At 44.9% G+C, this 22,028-nt stretch overlaps 1 protein-coding gene across 9 annotated transcripts in view; it reads left to right on the top strand.

Moving 5' to 3' along the window:
* The first annotated feature begins 4,244 nt into the window (after positions 1–4,244).
* dpf3 (double PHD fingers 3) overlaps positions 4,245–22,028 on the top strand; it is a 158,160-nt gene continuing 140,376 nt past the window's right edge. For 7 of the 9 annotated variants that reach the window (XR_007956762.1, XR_007956763.1, XM_052021273.1 and 4 more), the window contains exon 1: positions 4,245–4,342. Coding sequence is in view for 5 of the 9 variants with exons in the window: in XM_052021273.1 (XP_051877233.1) it covers positions 4,311–4,342 (32 nt within the window). In the remaining 4 variants the exon portion in view is untranslated. Of the gene's footprint in view, positions 4,347–22,028 lie in introns of all 9 variants that reach the window. The other 2 variants (XM_052021308.1, XM_052021315.1) reach the window with 2 other exon arrangements.

Raw genomic sequence — 22,028 nt, 5'->3', positions numbered from 1 at the left:
AATGAGGAAGTTGACTGATACTTTCCACTCAAGGAAAAGGGATATTGTCTCCATTTCCCTGAGCAGAAACAGTGAGGCTAATCTGGCTTGTGTGCTTGTGAGGTCAAGGTTCCCTGAAAGTCCAGGGAGCGATAGACAGCACTGGGTCATTGCTAGCCACCCCCATGGTTCCACATGGATCACACAAGTTAACACAGAATGAACATACAAATTAAGTATAACAATTAGAAAAAAAACACCTCTCAGTTAATAGCATGCATCTGGGAACTTTGGAGAGGGAGGTGTAAACAAAACAACGGCACCGGGTTCAAGATGATAATTCAATCATCAACAACAGTAGTAGGAGTAATCCAAACGCCACCTCCAATGGTGGGAGGGTAATCCAAACACCACCTCCAGTAGTTAGAGGGGTAATCTAATCTGCAGCTCCAATGGTGAGAGGGTAATTGGTTTATTATTGTCGTATGTACTGAGATACAGTGAAAAGCTTTTGCTTGCATGCCATCCAGACAGACTATTCCACTCATAAATACATCAAGGTAGTACAAGGAGAAAAGCAATAACAGAATGGAGAATATAGTGTTACAGTTACAGAGAAAGTGCAGTGCAGGTAGACAAATAGGTTGCAAGGGCCATGATGAGGTATATTGGGAGATCAAGAGTTCATCTTGTACAAGAGGTCCATTCGAGTCTTATAACAGAGGGACAGAAGCTGTCCTTGAGCCTAGTGGTTCATGTTCTCAAGCTTGAGTTCTTCTGCCCAATAGGAGGGAAGAGAAGAGAGAATGACTGGGGTAGAGGAGGTACCTGATTATGTTGGCTGCTTTCTTGAAGCAGTGGGAAGTATAGAGGGAATCAAATGAGGAGAGGCTGGTTGCGCGATGGACTGGGCAGATTAGAGTGATTGACTCAGAAATCTGATGTGGGTGATCTGGTCTGCTCATTGAATCCTGTTCAAGGTGATCAGAGCCTCGAGACTGGTGATTTTGGCTTGAAAGAGGAAGCTGAAGTTATTTTGTCTATCCTGCCTGTGGATTTGGAGGATTTTGCAGAGGTAGTGTTGGTGGTTTACAACTTTGCAGTCATGGGCAAAGCAGCTGTCACACCAAGCTATGATGCATCCAGATAGGATACTTTCTATAGTGCATCTGTAAAAATTGGAGAGGGTCATCAGGGACATACTGAATTTCCCAGCCTCCTGAGGAAGTAGAGGCATAGGTGTGTTTCTTGGCCATAGCGTCCATGTGTCTGAACCAGGTCAAGTTATTGGTAATATTTACACCTAGGAAATTGAAGCTCTCAACCATCTCCACCTCAGCACTACTTATACAGACAGGGACATATACTTCAACCCGCTTCCTGAAGTCAATGACCATCTCCTTTGTTTTGCTAATAGTGAGGAAAAGGTTGTTCTCTTGACACCATGCCACTAGGCTCTCTGTCTCCACCACATACTCCATAATCCAGCTCTAACAGTGAGAGGGTAATCCAAACAACACCTCCAAGGTTGATTGATGAATTAATCTCCTCAGAGTGTTTCATAAAGACTTACAGGAAAGTACAGTGTTGTTCAGCTCTTTGTGACTTTGCTGGAAGGAGCAGTCCAACTTCAGTAAATGCCACTGCTTCAACCCAAAGTCCTTTAACTTCCTCATTCTTTTAAAATTATTAATGCAGTCATATATATCTGCATTTTCAAGTATTGTAGGTCTGCTGCAAAAAAAGCAAACTGCTGGAGGAATTGAGTGGGTCAGGCAGCATCTGTGGATGCAGAGGGATGGTCAATGTTTTGGGTCGAGACCCTGCATCAGGACTGAGAGTGTAGAGGGGAGATAATCGGTATAAAGAGGTAGGGGGGGGGAATGAGGCAGGAGCTGGCAGGCGATAGGTGGATCCAGGCGAGGAGATAGATGATGGACAGATGGTGGGGGAGAAAAGGGTGGAGATAGTGACAGAGGCTGGGAGGTGATCAGTGGAGACAACAGAGGGCTGCGGATTATGGAATCTGATCGATAAGGAAGGTGATGAATGGAACCAGATAAGGGATGATGGGTGGGGTGGGAATTGGGGGGTGGGAGCCAACCCTGTGGGTAGAGTGTGTGGTGATGGGCAGATAGAACTAGGTGGGGGAAGAGGAAAGAAACAGGTAACAGGGGGCTGTGCTGGGTGGGGGTAGTTGGAAAGAAGGGAGTGTGTGAGAGGACCTGGGTGGATCAGGATAGAGAAAGGAATAAAAGGGGTACATGTACCTGAAACTGGAGAATTCAATATTCATGCTGTTGGGTTGTAGATGGAACAATGAGGTTCTGTTCCTCTGGTTTGTGTTTAGCCTCACCCTGGTAGTGGAGGACAATGTCCACAAAGGCCATCTTGAGCTGCTGGTTGCAAGCCATTCCAACTCCCCTCCCTGTTCCCAAACTGACCTGTGCATCCTCGGCCTTCTCCACTGCCACCGTGAGGGAAGCTGGAGGAACATCACCTCATATTCCACCTGGGCAGTCTACAACACAACCGCATGAACACTGAGTTCTCCAATCTCCACCCCTCCCCCTCGCCTCTTTATCCCCTCTACACTCTGTCCAGATGAAGGGTCTCGACCCGAAACGTCGTCTGTCCCTTTCCCTCCGCACAGATGCTGCCTGACCCGCTGAGTTCCCCCAACAGCTTGTGTGTTGCTCCGGATCCCAGCGCCTGCAGTCCCTTGTGTCTCCATGGCAGACGAGCATTTTATTCTACTCCTTCCATCCTGCCGTTGCTGCAGTACCCTCAGCAAGGCAGCTTGAACTAAAGTGTGGCATCCATTATTAGACTGAAACAACACCAGGTGCTTGAGAATACCACTGTCTTTATTGGGGCATAAATTGCTGGTCTTTCATCATCGGTGGGTCTAATTCCTGGAACCCTGCTAAACGCTGCTTGCTAAGCACCTGCAACGTGTTTCCTTTACCGACCTTTGAAAGCGGGGCTGCAGGTGGGGGGATGGAGGTTAGGTTTACGTGGAAACGGTGGTTAAAGGAAGCCCTGCAGACTGAGGTGCTGCAAATGGTACAGGGGCTGCCGCGGACGATTTCAGCTTGGACTTCAGATCTACACAGGGATAGGAGGCGACAGACGTTTTCCTGATGTAACTGGCAACTATGTTGGGGGAGGGAAAAAAATTGAATTATAATTTTTGAAGACTCTCATTGTCAGAACGTGAAAGGTTGAATCAGCAGCACCTGGGCTGACAACTGTGCGGTTTCACAAGAAAGTACTATAACGGGCAGGAAATAAATGCAGGGTGTTGCAATTTCACAATATTACCGATATATTTCTTACTATGTTGTCACGTATTGTAAGTTTCATAAGGCGCGATTTGTTGAATGAACTATTTATTTTAATTTAAAATTGGATAAATGAAGTCTGGAAGAGCCGTGACATGGCTTGAAACATGTTGTTTACATTGTTGTCATCACTTAAAGACAAATTTTATAATGCAAATAGCGAAAAGAAAATGAAGCTGGGGGAGTAGCAGTGGGGAAGGCAATAAAACAAAATCAGCCTAGCTTTCATTCTTGAACACTCTGGTCAGCGCCGCCGACAAAAATGTGCGTGGACATGAGGTGAGAGCAAAGACAGCTTGGCTGTGAATCACTCACTGTTCACCGGCATGTCCAGACCCACCAATGAAGATGAATACTGGAAGGCTGCCAGAGCCTGCCGAATGACTTCTCAGCAAGAGTTAGCACAATCAGCAGAGGAAGAAAACCAATGTCAAACAGGACAGGCTTTCTTTGTGCCATGATTCATGTTCGGCCCTTTTAACCTGGCTATGCTTATAAATTAGCAGAGCATCCAGACGTGTGTTCGTGTAATGGATGGCATATATAAACATAAAGCCTTGGTAAATAGCCAGTCGCCTGCCTGGCCGCTCCATACACCCGTTGGTGGCTGCTTTTAATTGTTACCCAGCGACTCCTGCTGCAAAACGTGGATGTCAGAGATCTGTGCTTTGCCCTGAGAACTCTAGCTGATGCCCGGCGTAGGGTGGAGGTGGAAGGGGCGGGTGGGGTGGGGGGGGGGGTGATGACTCGGGGGAGGCGTAATTGGAAACTGGGAAGGCAGCTGTTGTGAAATCCCTCAGCACTGGGTAAACAGCGCGGAGGCCAGCACGTGGTTGGCAGCCCCGGACGGGACGGTGGGCGTGGCAGGGCTCCCGGGCAGCCGGGCCAATCGGACGGCTGGCCCCGCCCCCGCGGCCGGCTTCGCGCCGATTGGCGGACGCCGTGTATCTCGGCAGCTCCGGCCGGAGGTGGCTACATTGTAGCGGAATGGCGGCCGTCATTCACAACCCCCTCAAATCGTAAGTAAGCAGCAGCAGCTGTTGCGGCGCTGGCCAGCTGTGCGGCCGCCAGCCCTCCGCTCCGGCTCGCCCACCCTCCCGCCCGGCAGACAGACGCAGCCTTCCTCCCCTTGCACCCATCCCCTCCGGTTGTGGCGACCTGCGGTCCGCACTGCTCCGGACCCCGGCCCGGGGAGGGGAAGGGAAGGGAAGGGGTGAGCCGCCGGCCAGCCCCGGGAGCGCGGATGCCTGGGCGGTGGTGTGTTGTTTGCAGGCTCTGGTCAGGGATGGAGTGTCTCTGTCCGCCCTGCCGGGCCCCGTCTTGACAGATGGATAGTCCGCGGTGACAGACGTACTTCCGCCGCCTGCGGGTTGATGCACCGGGCGACGACTCCTGTAAACTGGCTCACCGCCGGCCAGTCGGCCGGCCTCCCTCCCGGGAGCAGTGGCCATTTCCAACCCTCGGCGCTTGCTGTTCACCTGCTGCAGACGCAGCGTTGCTGCTGTCCAAACCCGAAAGAGCAAATTTCCTTGCGGTCAATTGAACGCACGTGGAATTATTCTCCTTCGTCTTAATTTGAAGCAAATAACAACGAGTGTGCGAGGCGGCACCCGCTTTACTATAACTGCTTATATTTCCTGCACTTATATTTCTCACGCGATGAGGTGTACTTTTAAAAACAAAGTTTGAATGACTCTTGTCATTTTGCTGCAAACTTTTGAAGGATTGGGTTTTGCACGCCTGCTGTCATTACCCGTGTACGGGCAGTTCATATTCCAGGTGTGCTGCCTCCAAACACAAGAATTCTAAAGCTGCCTTTCAAATGGGACTCTGCTCTTGATTTAATTTCATATGTATCGTTTACTGTTAAACCTGCAAACCCACGTGCATATGTTTTTCTAACGGTGCGTATTATTTTTATACTAGATAGTAGCAGCTCTTTTATATATAAAAACACCAGCAGTGTGAATTGTGGTTCATTTTATTTTGAGCACTAATAATTTATTTTTATCGTACATTCTGAAAAATTGTCCTCGTTGTTGTAGTTGCATGTTCCTAGGGTGTTTTAATATCCTACTCTTCTGTTTTATTAATGCATTACTAATTTATTGACTTGCTGCAAGTCGCCTTTCTAACCGCCCTACCAGATCTCTACCTCAGTTAAATTTGATTATTCACAGCTGCCTTCCCACGATACCGGAGTGGAACTGCCCAGCCGGAATCCTCTCGTGTCCTAAGACTTCTAATTTCGGTCCGCTCTACGTTTCTGGCCACCACTAGCGGAACTCTCAGTCACTCTGTTACTCTGAGGGACATCACCCCTGCAAGGATTCTATGAACACCAGCTCGCTCGTCCAAAACTCGGCCCCTGTCCAGATTGGCATCCGAGTCTATTTGCCCATTGCCCCGGTGTTCAGGGGGTGGCACCTGTAGGACAGCAATAATTCGCTTTTTAAAATTCTCGTCTTAAAATCCATGCATCTCTTCGCCCTTCCCTTTTATCTAGCCTTGCAGTGCTATTTGGAGCACTACCCACTTCGAGTTCAGGCCACCTGAGCATCTCTTATTTTCATTGATGGTTATGCCCTCAGCTGCCAGCTCCCAAGCTCTGGAGACCCTTTCGTCGAGTCACGCATCACAGAAATGGCCCCTTCTCATCAACTCCCCAGATTCTACCATTCGCCTACATTCGAGGGGCAATCTACAGTGGCTAATCAACCTATCCACCCACATGTATTTCGGATGTGGGAGGAAACCCACACTGTCACCGGGAGAACAGGATTGAACGGGGGTTGCTAGCACTAAGGCTCCCTGCCTTCCCTATGAGACATTTTTTAAAGCCTGTTTCTTTGTCCAAGCTTTTAATTTCCTGCCTCATTATGATGGTTTGGAGTTAATGTTTGTTTCTTTTTTAATTGGGCTGTGACATTTGACTTAGCACCCCCTGATGCAGTGACGTATCCGGCGTACGCTTAAATTGTTGTTGAATCCAGAGCCCTCAGGTTACTGAAATGCTGATTCATTGTTTGACTGTCCTTTGAATGCTTATGTTGTTTGAAGAGATTAATGGATGCCGATACAACACTGAAGTAACTTCCAACTTCAAATATGTCAGTGTTTTTTTTATAAGCTTGTTGCAACCACGATAAAAAAACATTTGTTTTCTGGGTTTTTCTTCATATTATTATGTTGTATTCACAGTTGGTGTTTTAAAGTGTCTTGGTAGACGTGTTTATCGCCAGGACTGCAGCTGTGTATGTGACAAGGCGCTCAGCCTGTCGTGTGGGCTGATGATGCTCTTAATCCAACGTGTGGAGTAATGATGCTCCGTTGAGGAACTCAGCGGGTCAGGCAGCATCTGTGGAGGGAAAATGGACAGTCGACGTTTCGGGTCGAGACCCTTCATCGGGATTGGAAAGAAAGGGGAGATAGCCGGTATAAAAAGGTGGGGGAAGCGTTGGAGCAAGTCCTGGCTGGTGACAGGTGGATCCGGGGGTGGGGTGATGGGTAGGTGAGGGAGGGAGGGAGGTGAATGGGAGTGATGTAAAAAGCTGGGAGCTGATAGGTGAAAGTGACAAGGGGCTGAAGGAGGAGGAATTTCATGGGAGAGGACCGTGGAATAAAGGGAAAGAGGTGGGGAGGGGACCTGCTGGGCGGTGTGGGGTGTGATGTATTTACTGAGACAGGTTAACTGAGCAGGTCAGGCTATCAAGGAGTATTGCTTGGGGAGTCCAGCTTCTCAACTTGGTAGGGAGACTGATTGGCAGGCGTAGCATCTAGAATAGCGGGAAGCACCTCTGAGCAAAGCACAGGATCAAGTGGCTCTGATCCACAGCCTGGGATTCTGGGGTGGCCAATTATAGTCTGACTCCTCAAGCTTTGGGGTGGGACTGTCAATAGGGGGAGTTTGAAAGGCTGGTGGTGAAAGTATTTCAGCTGCTTCTAGCCCGCAGAAACCACCATTAAGATCTTTCTGATTCTTGATTCAGGGTCTTGACTGGAAATGTTGGACATCCCTTTGTCTTCACAGACGGTGTCTGACCTGCTGAGTTCCTCCAGTAGTTAATTTATTTTGCATATTAAGACCTTTCTCCTTAATAGCTCTCCTTGCCTCATTGCAGCTTACAAAGTTTCTAGAGGATGTGATATCCAGCTGGCCACTGTAGGACCAGAAAAGCAGATTATATCAGAAGCTTGAATAGCTAGACTGCCCCTTGGTTGTTCAGCTTGTAGACTTGTTGGGGTTCAAATTTCTTAAAATTTTAATGTCTAACATGAATAAAGCCTGCCTGTCTGTATGTGAAATATCAGCCTTTATTATCTGATTTTTTTTTCAACAGTAATTGCTGGAAATTCTTAGTATTTGTGAATGAGGAAATACCATTACCATCTCAGTCTATGACCTTTCATCAGAATAGTGTGTTTTAGTAAGTTGCTAATATACTGCAGTGGAATGTCTTAAACATATTTTGTTTGCAATCTAATTTAGGATGTGCAATATCACAATATCAATTCTAATTTTTCAAGGTCATTTTTAATTTTTAAGAAAATGGTTGTGCAACCTGTGCTTGGGCAGAAAAGATCTAGTAAACCATGTTGATGGGATAGCTTTGTTTATATTTGAGGGAGGCCTCATTCAGAATCAGCTTTATCATTGACATATGATGTGATATTTGTTGTTTTGCGGCAGCAGTACAGTGCAAAGACATGAAATTATTATAAAGATAATGCAAAACAAAAGGAATAACGAGGTAGTGTTCATGGACCATTCAGAAATCTGATGGCGGAGGGGAACAAGCTGTTCCTAAAATGTTGTGTGTGGGTCTTCGGGCTCCTGTACCACCTCCCTGATAGTTGTAACGAGAAGAGGTCATGTCCTGGGTGGTGAGGGTCCTTAGTGATAGATACCCCCTTCTTGAGGCACTGCCTTTTGAAGATGTCCTCAATGGTGGGGAGGGTTTTGCCTGTGATGGAGCTGGTTGAGTCTACAACTGTCCGTTCATGGGAAATTGATTTTTACCTTCTGTATTTTTCTTTGACTTAAACAGCTTTTTCCAGAAATACTCAGCTTGTTATCTGTTGAATACGTCAGGGCAAATCTTAGATGATGTTGCAGTTGTCTCAATACCCTTCAGTAAAAGCATTGATGGTGCCATGGAGCTCAGCCACAAGCAGAGTTGGCATACTGTTGGACCACTGAGGTAGGGAGTGTTGCCCCTGTAGGTTGTATGGCTTAATTCTGAAAATTGGCTCCACTCCCACAGGAGTTTTGTTGGAGCTGAGATGAAATATTGAGGCAAGAACAGTTGGGGAAAATTGTTGGAGCAATGACACAGCCTTGTTTGAGACTGGTCTTTCTAGTGAATGTTGCATCTCTGAGGCTATGTGCCTGTGATGCTGTTGCATGCAAGATTTTCATTGAACCTGTGCATACATGTACTTGTGCATATGACAATAAACTCGACTTTGACTTTCAACTTTTTGACATTGTCTTCATGGCAATAGTTCCATTGCACACCCATTGCTAGGGTTGTGGCTTATATGCTGTCGTGAAGCACACATAAGCTGGAGCTGAATTTCTGTGGGCAGCTGAATTTGAGGAGGGTGTTCCACAGTTCCTCCCCATTGATGGTTTTGAGGTGGGGGTGGGGGGGGAAGCCATGTATAGTAGTTGGCATTACTCCCTGCAGAATTTTTTTTTTTGGAGATGTCATGTGGTGAAGATTGTTTCACCATGCCTCTGGACAGAATGCATGCCATTTTTGAGAGCAGCTCTTCACCACTAGGAGTTGGAAAGGACCTTGGTGACTTTCCCTGCAGCACAAGACAGGGAGACCTTGCTGTAGTTACCACACTTGGATTTGTGTCCCTGAAGATGGTTATGGCATCTTTGATGTCCCCTGTAATGCCCTCCCCATTCCAGCTATGGATGATGAGGCTGCAGCTTTGTGCCTGAAGCTCTTTGCTAAGGTTTAGGATTTGGGCAGTAATGTCATCTGCTCCCAGAATCTTGTTATTTGTATATGGGCTTCTCAACTTCCTGTTGGTCAGGAATGGCAGCAAGCCTGGCCTGGACATGCTCCTCTGGAGTGCAGTCAAGAATGCTTGTGTCAAGGACAAGTCACAGTTAAGCAGGTCCTATGCTGTGTTGAACATTTTTCTGTCCCTGATGAATTCACCCCCATGCCTGGCTAGGGTCCTGGATTATAGATGTCTGTAGAGCACTGAACCTGTGAATGTAATGCTGAGCCTCCTGGGCTCTGTTCTTTAGGTCCCAGCTTTTCTGCTGGACCTCTGCCTTCAGGAGTCTGTAAACTTATTTCTTTTCCCTTGGAAGATTTGGGCTTCCAAACTAGGAAGGCCTTGTGTTCATGGTTAATTAATTCCCTGATACTTTGGTCTTTCTCATCAAACCTGCCCTGGTCCTTGGCAGTGAAAGCAAGAATTTCTTTACTGGTACAAATTATGGTTGACTTCCGGGCATTCGACAAGCTGTGGACACTCTGCAGCTCCTGTAGACTGAGAGCTGCCTTTTAGATCCTTGAGAGCTTCGACATTGATCTTTCTGCAGCAATACTTCTGTTGATGTTTTGGTGCTAGTTTGGTGCAAATAGTGAACTTGATGGTGGTTGGACCAGCAATCATTTGTGCCTGCCTTGCGGAGGGTGCTGCAGATGTCTTTGCAGTCCCTTGCTTGGGCAGTGATAGAACAGGTGCTGGTGCTTGGACTGGGAGGTGGGTGGGGTGTTGCCATGATGTCTTGTGCTTCACCCTATGTTGAAACGGTGAGAAGAATCCCACTGGGAGTTAGCTGCCTTTATTACTTCCTTACCAATTGCACCTTGCCAAAGATTGAATCCCTTTCATTCTGTGTTCAAGTTATCCAGTTGGATCAGTTTGTTTCCCTTTGGGATGTAGACCAGGGTTTCTTCCAGATTGGGGAAAGAAGTAACTCTTGACCTCATCAGAAACTTCCAGTGTTGAGATGTATGCCTGGATGATCATATGTTGATTCTGTCTTGGTGTGAGTGGATGGGTCATAAGGCATTCGCCAATTCTGCAAGGGAAGTCACTGAGACACCAAACTAAATCAGTTGTGGTGGTGAAGTTCACTTCATGAAGACAGTCTTCCTCTTATGGTTTACCCTCCTGAAGGGCAGGCATGGTAGTCCAGCGACCCATGTTCAATTCCAGCCACTGTCTGTAAGAAGTTTGTATGTTCTCCCCGTGTCTGTGTGGGTTTCCTCTGGGTAGTCTGGTTTTATCCCACATTCCAAAGACATACAGGTTAGGAAGTTGTGGGCATGCTATGTTGGTGCCAGAAGCATGGTAACACCTGCGGGCTGCCCCCAGAACACTACACAAAAGATGCATTTCACTGTTTCAATGTACATGTGACTAATAAAGATATCCATCATCATCATCATGTACCAACTGCTTTGTTCTTTAAACTGGCCATCCTCTGCCCAATGTGTCTCACTCAATGCAACAATGTTGATGTCAAAGTTTGCAAGCTGTCTCCCAAGAGGACAAAATTAGAAAGTTGGAGAAAGGACAAAGTGACAGGGCGGGGTAACAAAATGGCTAAAGATAACCAGAAATAAAAGCAGGAAATACTGTAAATACTCAACAAGTTGGGCAGCTTCTGTGGAAAGAAATAGTTATTGTTTCGCATCTGAGGTCCTTTGCCAAAACTTCGACAAAACAGTAACCAGTTAGGAAGAAATCTTGCATACAGACATAGTATATCTCCACTTAGTCTGCAGTGAAAAATAGTAAAAAGACAAAGTTGATGGCTCTTTCTTTGAAATTACAAGATAGATTGATTAAAGATGCAGATAAATGGGTACAGTCTAATATCCATGACAGATATGATTGCAAAGTGAACAATGCTACAAATTAAATATTCCAGGACACTTGGAGTAGGCAAAATGGAGAAGGAGGTGGTGTATTCCTGATGAGGAATAGGATGAAGACAGTAGCAAAGATGGATCTTAGTTCTGGAAATCAATTAGTTGAAACAGAAAATGCTGGAAAACCTCAGCAGGTCAGGAAGGATCTGTGGTGAGAGAAACAGTTTATATTTCAGGTCAAAGGCCATGCTGACTTTCATTTTCAGATTGAGAAGTAGAATCTGTTTGGGTGGAGCTAAGAAGTGGCAAAGGGCAGAAAACATTGGTTGTAATTCAATATAGGACCCCAAATAGTATGGTAATGTAGGGCACAATATCAATTGGGAAATTAGAGGAACGTGCAACAGGGGTAATGCAATAATCCTGGGGGATTTTAATCTACATATAGGTGTGGTGGATGAATTTATGGAGTGTGTAAGAGATTAGTAAATTGAGGAGCCCAGCAGTGAACAGGCTAGGAGATGCAAGAGACTGCAGATTCTGGAATATGGAGAACAAACAAAATACTGGAAGGACTCAGCTGGTCAGGTAGCATTTGCGGAGGGAAATGGATACGTACATCTGTCAGTCTAGATGAAGGGTCTTGACCCAAAACATCGACTGTTCATTCCTCTCCATGGATGGTACCTGACCTGTTGAGTTCTTCCAGCATTTTTTTTTGCTTAAGTGCACAGGCTGTTTAGGTCTTGGTATTGCTTAATGAAAAGGGGATAAGTGATCTGGTAATTAATGGGTCCTTTAGGAAACAGAGCAACACATGATAGAAGTAAGATAAAGATTCAAACTCATTTAGTTTAGTATGAAGCTAGGGTCTTATATTTGAATGAAGCAATCTATGATGGAATGAGGTGCAAGATGAATAGGGTAGATTGGAAGACAATAGGGGAACAATAAATGAGCGATGGTTAACATTTTAAAGAATTAATACATTGTTTATGTAGAATCAATTTTAAGGGGAAAAACCCCAACAGGAATAGTGGTTTAGCTGTGGCTATTGAGAAGTTGAGGATTGTCTTGGATCAAATGGAAGGATTATATTGCTAGGAAGAGCAGTAAACCTGAAGATTATGAAATTTCAGAATTCAGCAGAGGAGGGACAAGACCTTGTCAAGGATGGGGAAAGTAGGATGCAAGGACAGCCTACTTCAAGACATAAAAACAGACTGAAAGGACTTCCTTAGATGGGTAAAAAGGAAAAGATTAGTTACAGTTAATGAGTCCCTTACTGAACAAGATAGGACAAATCACAATGTGGGAGGGAGGGGAAGTGGCAGCAAAAGTAAACATTTTGTTTCTGTCTTCACATAGGTAGAAAACCTCCCAGAAATAGTGTAAAACAGACCTGGTGTGACTAAGTCACTCAAAGAAATTAACATTAATGAAGAAAAAAGAATTGGAGGTCAATAGTACTAAAAGCCATTAAGTCCCCAGAACCAGGTGACCTGTCTACTTGGGTTTGAAGGAGATGGCTATGTGTTGGTGGATGTGCTGTTGTCACCTTCTAAACTTACATTATTCATAGATTGGAACGTGGCAAATGTAACTTCACTATTTCAGAAGGAGAGATGAGGAATTACAGAACAATTAGCCTGACATCAGTAGTAGGGAAAATGCTGGAATCTATTAAGAAAGTGGTAATGGGGCACTTGAAAATAGTAATAGGACAGGGCAGAGCCAACATGGGTTTATGAGAGAAGTCATACTTGACAAAACTATTGGAATTTTTTTTTCCCAGATTGCAACCAGCAGAATAGATAAAGTTTAACTGGTTAACATGGTCCACTCAGACTGTCAGTAGACCTCTGCATAGGTACTCCACAAGAGATAGGATGCATAGGTTAGTACTGGGTTTAGTGTACCAGCATAGATCAAGGACTGGATAATGGATAGAAAATTATAGGAATAAATGGGTTATTTTTGTATTGGGAGGTTGTGACCTCCTGGGTGCTACAGGTATTGGTACTAGTCCAGAACTCTTCACAAGTCAGATCAATGATTTGAATGAGGAATCAAGTGTAATATATCCAGGTTTGTTGACGATGGGTGGTGACAGTGCAGTTGTCACAGACTTGGATGTCTTAGAGTCGTACAGCAAGGGAACGGGCCATTTGGCCCACTGAGTTCATGCTGACCATCAAGCACTCAATTATTCTAATCCTAAACTAATCTGTTTATTCTCTCCATTCCCATCAAGCTCCCCCAGAGTCTACCACTCACCTACGCTTAGGGCAATTTACAGTGGCCAATTGACTGACCAACCCACACATCTCTGGATTGTGGGAGGAAACCAGGGCACTTGGAGGAAACCCACATAATCACAGGGAGAGCGTACAAACTCCACACAGACAATGCTGAAGGTCATGGTCAAACTTGGGTCACAGGAGCTGTGAGGCAGTGGCTCTACCAGCTGTGTCACTGTGCTGGAGTTTGAGGAAGTTAAAGGATTCAGGAGAATACAGGCAGGCTAAGGGACTGAGGAAAAATGTAGCAGATGGAATAAATGAGGTCATCCAGTTTGCTGCATTAAAAAAAACTAAGAAGGCAGTGTATTTTAAAAGTGTGCAGTTGAAAGGTGTTTTGTGTCCTTGTATCCAAATATCTGAAAGTTAGCATGCAGATTCAGCAAGCAGTTTGGAAGATTGTTGGCTTTTATTGCAAGAGCATTTGAGTATAAGAGTGAAGAAGCCTTCATGTAGGTTCCTGGTGAGACCACTACAGGTCTGCTCTCCCCACTCAGAAGGATAAAGGGAGTGTAGCAAAGGTTCACTTAGTTGATTCCTGGGGTGTTGAGGTGGGGAGGGGGTGGGTGAGTGCAGCACAGTATCTATGAACCTTTTCTGTATCTTCCTTGAAACCCAGCACACTGGCACGTTCTCCCTGTGACCACATGGGTTTCCTTGGGTGCTATGGTTTCCTCCCACTTTACAAGGATGTGCAGATTGGTAAGTTAATTGACGAATATAAATTGCCCCTCGTGTGGGTGAGTGGTAGAATCTGGGGGGACGATGGGAATGGGGAGGAGAATAAGTAAGATTAGTTTAGATTTAGTGTAAATCGGTGCTTGACGGTCAGCATGGACTCAATGGGCTGAAGAGCGTGTTTCTGTGCTGTATAACTCTATGACATCTATGTCTATGAGAACCCTAGTGTCACCTAATGAAGGGAGATTAGGTAGGCAGAACCTATCATATCTGGAATATGTAATAGTAAATGTTAATCCCATCAAAATATACTAAATTATTAGGGGAATTGATCGGATAGATGTGAGAATGATGTTTCCTCTGCTTAGGGTATCTAGCACCAGCAGGGTCATCTCAGAATAAGGAGTCAGCAATTCTGGACAGAGGTGGGAAGAAACTTCTTCATTTGAGTAGTAACTGTTTGGAATTCTCTATCCAGGAGGCCTGCAGATGCTCAGTGGTTGAGTATATTCAGGACAGATTGATGGCATTTTGGATAACAAGGGAATCGAGAGAGATGGAGTCAGTGCAAGAAGGTAGCACTAAGGTAAAAGATCAGCCATGATCTTCTGCCTGTTCCTTGCTATTCAGTGAGTGACCCCAAGGTGCCTCTGGCTTCTGTCTCTTGTGTTCATAAGCTAATCAAGTGGTGATCTGCAGGGCCTTGTGGGTGAAAAAGAGACAGTGGATTCTGTCAGGTCGTTCCCTGGGCAGACTGTCAGTCATTTAGGTAGAATGCCTCCTCACCATAACTGGCAAAAAGAAGACAAATATCTTGCCTGGATGGCAGCGAGCAGAGCCCTCTGTTGGATTCTTTGTGCATTACTGGAGTCTCAGCGCCACCAGATACTGCCCTTGTGGGGATGAAACTGCCCTTGTCAATTTTCTGGACTGCCTGTATCAGGCCTGGAAAAGGTTCATCCCACTACCTAACATTGGACTCTACTCCATTTGTGGTTCCCTGGGGTACCTGCTGAGAAAACAGCAAGTATTGCTGGAATGCCATCAATTTATTGAAAGACATTTGCTAGCCTGCCCAAATATTGCTGGTCTTCCAGTGGGAGGAGTTGTTCGCATCTGAATGCTGTGGACTGCAAACTATGTGCTCGGGGGCACACTGAAGCTTGATGCAGCTGCCACAAAGGCTCTGTGGGGAAAAGGTACAGTTTAGGGCCCTCTCACCACTGCACACCAGGGGACTGTTACCTCACAGAATGTACATGAAGGCAAGTAGAGGTCATGCTGGCATAATGTAAATGGAATGGATGATGCTTCTCCTGAGGTTGGTGACATGAATACGGAATTGTATCTCTGCAAATTTTATGAATGAAGTAAGATTTTTGAAATAAATCCTGCAATCTGTTGACCTCTCAAAAATCGGAGCTCGCCCACAATCATGTGATGAGGTGTGAGGAATTGCTTCATTTGCACCAGTGAGCCATTACCATGGAGCTGAGTCATTTAAAATTCTTCAAATTTTCTAGACTAGAAATATTATAGCTTAAATGGTCTTGCTTGCATAAATATTAAATTGTCATTGGATATGTCTGATGTTAAGATTTTTGAATTGTCTTTCTACCTTTTAGTCTTTTCTTTTCAGTCCATTCTCTCATTTCTTTCAGTATTTGATTGATCTTTCTCTCTTCTCCCTCCCACTTCTCCCCCTACACAAATTTTGATCTGTAGAATGCAGAAGGCCAAGTCCCGCGGTGGAATGCCCCACTATAGCAAACCCTGGGCATGGGCACTTTCCTGGGGGAGTGACTGTTCTTTGGGATTACTTTAATGAGTTGTCAAGAAGTTTTGGTTTTACTGGTGTTAGATTCTGACATTTGTACGATTTTAGAGGATAGATTTTCCTGTTAAGGGTCACGGGAGGAAATGTAGGTATATTTTTTTCAGTGAAACGCCTTTTCCAATGAATTGCATTACCAAACATTTCTTTATACAGCTGTGCTCCTACCTTGAAGTAAATGAATTGTCAGTATGGTTGCATCAGCAGCACAAAGGCTGAGTTTGATATCCTGTATGAAACCTAGTTTTTTTCGTTTCTGTATGTAAATGGGAGTTGGGTTGGCAATGTTTGTTCAAGGATCCCTGTGGCCTCTAATGGAGGAGGGACTTGAAAAACGTAAAGTCTGCGTGCTACCACACTTAAATTTGATTTTTGGCTTGCCACTTGAATGGAGGTTGTATACTTTATTTAACTGATGTTCCACTCTCTTGACATGGCTTGGTGCCTTCTGCCTCGTGGCCATTATTGTTTTCATGGGTTGTTTGATTCCATTCTGTTCCTGTTGATGTCACAGAGAAGCATTTGTGGGAGGGTGCAGTCTCATAGGACGATGATCAGGTGCACAAAACTTGCCTGTTTCCCCTCACTATTCATATCTCCAGCTTGAAGGACCAGCTGGTTTTCCTGCTCACATTTTATAAAGTAAGCACATTGTAGATTAGGGAAGAGGACTTGGTTTGATCACTGCAGAAACTTATTGACTTATCTCTGTGAGGAATTGGTGGTCTGTAAACTGTTGCAAGAACTTTGCAGAAATGGTCATGCTTTTTCTGGTTTACATCACAATCCTTGAGCAGTCTGTCATTCACAGAACTTCTGCATGCACTTGAGTGTCATACAATATGGTTGGAACAGTTTTAATACTTAAAGAATTTCATAACTTTGTTTCATTTTGTGTTGGAAAAATATTCTCAGGATGTGGGCAAGGCTGGCATTTACTTCTCCAGATATGGTTGCCCTTGGGAAGATGTTGGTAAACTGCCTTGTTGGACTGCTTGCTGTCCTTCTGGTGGAGATGCTCTCTGAGCAATTAGATGGGGAGTTCCATGATTTGTAAGGGCAAATGATTTAGACCCAGCAATACTTAACGTAACAATGATATATTTCCAAGTTAGGATAGTATTGAAGGACAGTTTCTAGGTAATTTTTTTTTGTGCACCTGCTGCCCTTGATCTTTTGGGTTTTGGAGGCAGTGCTGTGGAAGGATGCTACGGAGTATTTTGTAGATGGTACACACTGTAGTTACAGTATGTTAGTGGTAGGGGGAGTGGATGTTTGAAGTGATGGATGTGGTGCCAGTCCAGTAGATACTGTTGAGCTGCATGGATGGGGTAGGGTGTGGCATTTATCCAGGCTAGTGGAGGATACTCATCACATTCCTGATGTGCTTTGGTAAATTGAGAGTTCGACTAGTCAGTGTGCACTAGAACTTCTGTCTTGTTCTTACGATATTTGGGTAGCTGCTCCAGTTAGGTTATTGGTCAATAGTGATTCCTAGGAGCATGGATGATTCAGTATCAGTCAGTCGTACAGCATTAGAAACAGGCCCTTTGGCCCACCATGTCCATGCTGACCATCAAGTATTTATCTACATTAATTCCATTTACCAGCACTTGATCCTTGACCTTTGCCTTGACAATTCAAGTGCTCACCTGGATGCTTATTAAATGTTGTGGAAGTAGCTGCCTCCACCACCACCACCTCAGGCAGTACATTCCAGATTCCAACCATGCTCTAGATGAAAAAATCCTTCCACAGATACCGTCTGAATCTCTTTCCTTGTCTTGAAACTCTGTCCTCTGGTCTTGTACACCTCTGCCACAGGGAAAGGTTTCCTGCTGTCTACCTTGTTTATGGCCCTGATAATTCTGTAAACCTCTAACAGCGCCTCCCTTAGCTGCTTCTGCTCTGAGGAAAACAAACCTAACCTAACTAGTCTTTTGTAACTGAAGCATTCCATCCCAGGCAACGTGAATCTCCTCTATCTTATCCACTGCAATCATATCCTTCCTATTGTGTGGCAACCAGAACTGTGCACTGTGCTCCAGCTGTGGCATAATTGATGTTTTATAAAGTTGTACCAAGACTTGCATTCTGTGCCCCAGCTAATGAAGGCAAACATCCCATATGCCCCCCTTGCCAGCCCACCTACCCATAGTGCCATCTTCAGGAATCTTTGGACTTGTATACCAAGGTTCCTTTGTTCCTCAATACTCCCTGGGGTCCTAACATTCATTGTGTAAGTCCTAACTTTATTCAACCTCCAAAAATGCATCACCTCACAGTGATCAGGATTAAATTCCATCTGCCATTACCCTGCCTAACCTGGCAACAAATGTTGTTGAATACTGGGTAACTAATGCCATTGAACGTCCAGGGAAGATGTTCAGACTAGCTCTTATTGGAGATGCTTATAGCTTGTTACTCATTGGTTCTTGCCTGGTTGTTGTCCAGATCTTGAAAGCATGCATGGACTGCCTCATCATCTGAACTGTTGCCAGTGCACCAGTATATTTGTGGGCATGCTAAACAAAATGCACTTCTGTTGCATTTTGTATGTACGCCTGGAAATGTAGGTCAGTGTTGTTTGAGTTACAGTGACATTCCAGTATCACTGCTTATTCTGGACTGTACACCTCTAACTGTTTCCAGTATCCCAGCTCCAAGTTGTCTTCCTTCTACCCTGAGAACCATGGCTGTTGACTTGTTGGATGCAGTTAACAGAAAAATTTGGAAGCTTCTATCTTGTGGTTGAGCTGCCTTATACACTTGTATAATTAACTCCCATTACTTCTAATGGACTGATATATATTTTTGGTAGAGGATGGTCTTGGTATCAAGCAAGAAGCTATGAAGTTTTCTGCAGTGAACTAGTAAAAGCTAATTAACTGTGTAGAGATTGACAGGCTGTCATGCCTTATTTCACTGAGTGCATAGACGGAGATCAAGAAATTTAATAACACAAGCATGTTTTTTGTAATGTGTGTTTTAGTGTGACTGAATACACCTGATGGACTTGCACATGTGACTAAGTATGCCTACTGAGACATTGTTATGTACACAGCATCTTTGCAGTGACTGCATGGACTAATAAGCCCCTGGATAGGAAGCCAAAGGAGATGGAAATAAAACAGCTAATCTTTTCACTCCTGTTCAGGATGTAACAACTTTCTGTTGGAAAGTGCACACAGGAGGCCAAGGTAGTACAATGTGATGTTGAAATAACCAGAGATAAACCTGAAAACATCTGAAATTTGTTCATCTGTCTGGTCTTGTGGAACAGTGATCGATACAAGAGAAATGTTGAACTGCAAAACCAAGCAGTTGATTTAGTCATTTGGCAAGTTCTGTGTCCATTTCTGGACAGTGAGGTGCAGGGTAGCTGTGGAAAAGAGATGTGTGCTTCTGGCAAAATCGAAATAAAAATTGCAGGTGCTGGAAACGTAAAGTAAAACAGAAGGTCAGGCTGCATCTATGGAGAAGAGAAACAGTTAATTTCAGGACAATGAACCTTCATCTGAACTGGAGCTGAAACCTTAACTCTGTTTCTCTTGGTCCAGATGTGGCCTGGCCTGCTGAGTGTCTCCAGCATTTTCTGGGTTTACTTTGTTTCAGGAATGGTTTTGGGGGTATCATCCACAAAATATTTGAGAGGTGAGTTTTTAGAAGGATAATGTAGGAGAAGGTAAAATTGGAGTATTGGTCCTAATTATAGCTAGTTTAATATGAGTGAATTTTGGGAAGTTTAATGAAACAAGCAGTGGGTTTCTAGGCAGAATAATGTTGAAGGCTCTCAAAGCAGTGGGATGGGCTCTTAAATGCATGAATCAAATCCTTCTGTGCACTTGTGGGGTGTGGTAAGGGGTTGAGTGGTTCTGCAAATGGGAAAAGGCTCCTCTGTGATGTTGGAGGATGCTCCCTGCCTAGTGCTGAATATATTGAATGTCCAGTTGATTTGGGTACTGTATGGCTACAACCACAGTCTCACCCAATGCCAATGTTGCGTTCTAACAATAAAGCAGAATTGTGGGCAGGTCCATACTAAAGCCTACTGTACAATAGAAGATGCCCAAGAGTGGCATCAACTCAATGGGGCAAACTCTCTGCTGTCACTAAACATTCCACAGTGTTGGGTTAAACAGCCCATTATGCACCAGCTCTTTAAGAGAGCTCTTTGAAATTGCAGGTAGTGTTAACAAGACCTGAACCCACCAGTACAAGTGATCCCCCACCCCATTATAGGCATTTGAGTAAAAGAAACTCGCCTTTACAGAATTTGCAAATCTCTATCCAAAAATCTGAGACGTTTTAAAATTCACTCTCACGGAATTTGTTAATTTTTATTTTATTTTCAGCTTGCATTTACAGATGTACAGATGTGACATCACAATACAGTTTTCTGGGATCGCAACCTCCCTGTAATGCAGGGTTTGTCTGTACAATACCTTAGTGATGAACTTGTGCCCCCCTAGTGTCACACACACAGCTGTTCACCAGTACTATACCCTGGTGTTATACAGGGATGGACCTGTCCCCAGTGTTGTACAGTGATAGACCTGTCCCTACTGGTAATGTACTCCAGTGTCATACAGTGACAGACCTGTCCCCGTCAGAACCATACCCCGGTGTTACACAGGGACAGACGTGTACCCATCAGCATTTTACCCAGTGTAACAGGGTACAAACCTGCACTCATCATTATTATCCATTGTATTATACAATACAAACCTGTGTCCATCAGTACTATGTACTGAACATACTGTGATGTAAGCACATCCTAGTAATAGACCTCTCTACCAGTACTGCCCTGCAGTGTTACAGTGGCAGAACTAATTCCATTATTACTGTCCTGTAGTGGTGTACAGAGAAATCTATGCCTAGTATTATTGTACCCTGGTATTGCACAGAGACGGATCTCTGCACCAGTGTTGTACAGCGACAGATCTGTGCCCATCGGTACTGTACCGGCAGGTTATATAGTTGCATTATGCCACACTGTACAGTACCTCATCGTTACACAGTGACAGCTGCCTCACCAGTACTGTACCCCCCGATTTTACAGTACTAAACCAGTGGCAGCTATTAAAGTACCAGGGGTCTAGGGCTGCATATGATCTTGGATCTGCATTCAGACCCAGATGTTCAGACTGGTTTTGATGTGGTCTCTGGTTGTCTAGTCCAAAGGAAAATACTGCAGCCACTGGAAACCTGAAATAAAAGCAGTAAATGCTGTAATACTCAGGTTAGTCAGCACGTGTGGCAAGAGAGACTGTCCTAAATTATCAACCCTATGACTTTTCATTAGAAAGGTCTTTGACCTGAAACATTAACTGTTTCTCTGTCCACAGATGCTCCCCATCCTGGGCATCTCCAGCATCCTGTTGCTCCTGGATCTCTGGTCTTTGGCACCTTTCCCCCTTGTCTGGCTCGACACCAGGCAGACTTGCCCTCCTAAAGGCTTTGGCTGCAGCCTTCACTGTGCTCCTCTTGTCCCTGTGCCCATTTTACTGCAATCTGATGTCAATGGCCACTCCGTTCAAACAATTGTACCTACCTTGGGGATTCCTCGTCTTGAACAACTTCTGTTGGTTTTGTGGAAAAGTCGGGATCTGGCATTAGACAGTAGCCACTGAGCATTGTCAGGATAGACAGGAGCAGAGTAAAGGGAGAGGAAAGACCATTGGTTTAAACTGCATTTATTTCAATGCAAGAGGCTTGACAGGTAAGGTGGATGAACTCTGGGTGTGGATTGGCTCTGAGAACTGGGATGTCATAGCCATAACAGAAACGTAGCTGAGGGAAGGGCTGGACTGGCAGCTCAATGTTCCAGGAAACATGCTACAGGTGTGACAGAGGTGCAGGTAAGAGAGGAAGGGAATTGCCACCTTGATGAAAGAGGACGTAATAACGGTCCTTGGAGAGGATGTTCTTGGGGGATCATCCAGTGAGGCAGGCCATATGGGTAGAACTTAAAAACAAGGGAATGGTCACTCTGATGGGATTGTATTATAGCCCAGCCCCCACTCCCTCAATAGTC

This window comes from Pristis pectinata, chromosome 1, assembly GCF_009764475.1.
Source record: "Pristis pectinata isolate sPriPec2 chromosome 1, sPriPec2.1.pri, whole genome shotgun sequence".
Classification (NCBI taxonomy): Eukaryota; Metazoa; Chordata; class Chondrichthyes; order Rhinopristiformes; family Pristidae; genus Pristis; species Pristis pectinata.
The sequence above is the reverse complement of the archived record's forward strand: the minus strand, read 5'-3'. Positions and strand labels throughout refer to the sequence as shown.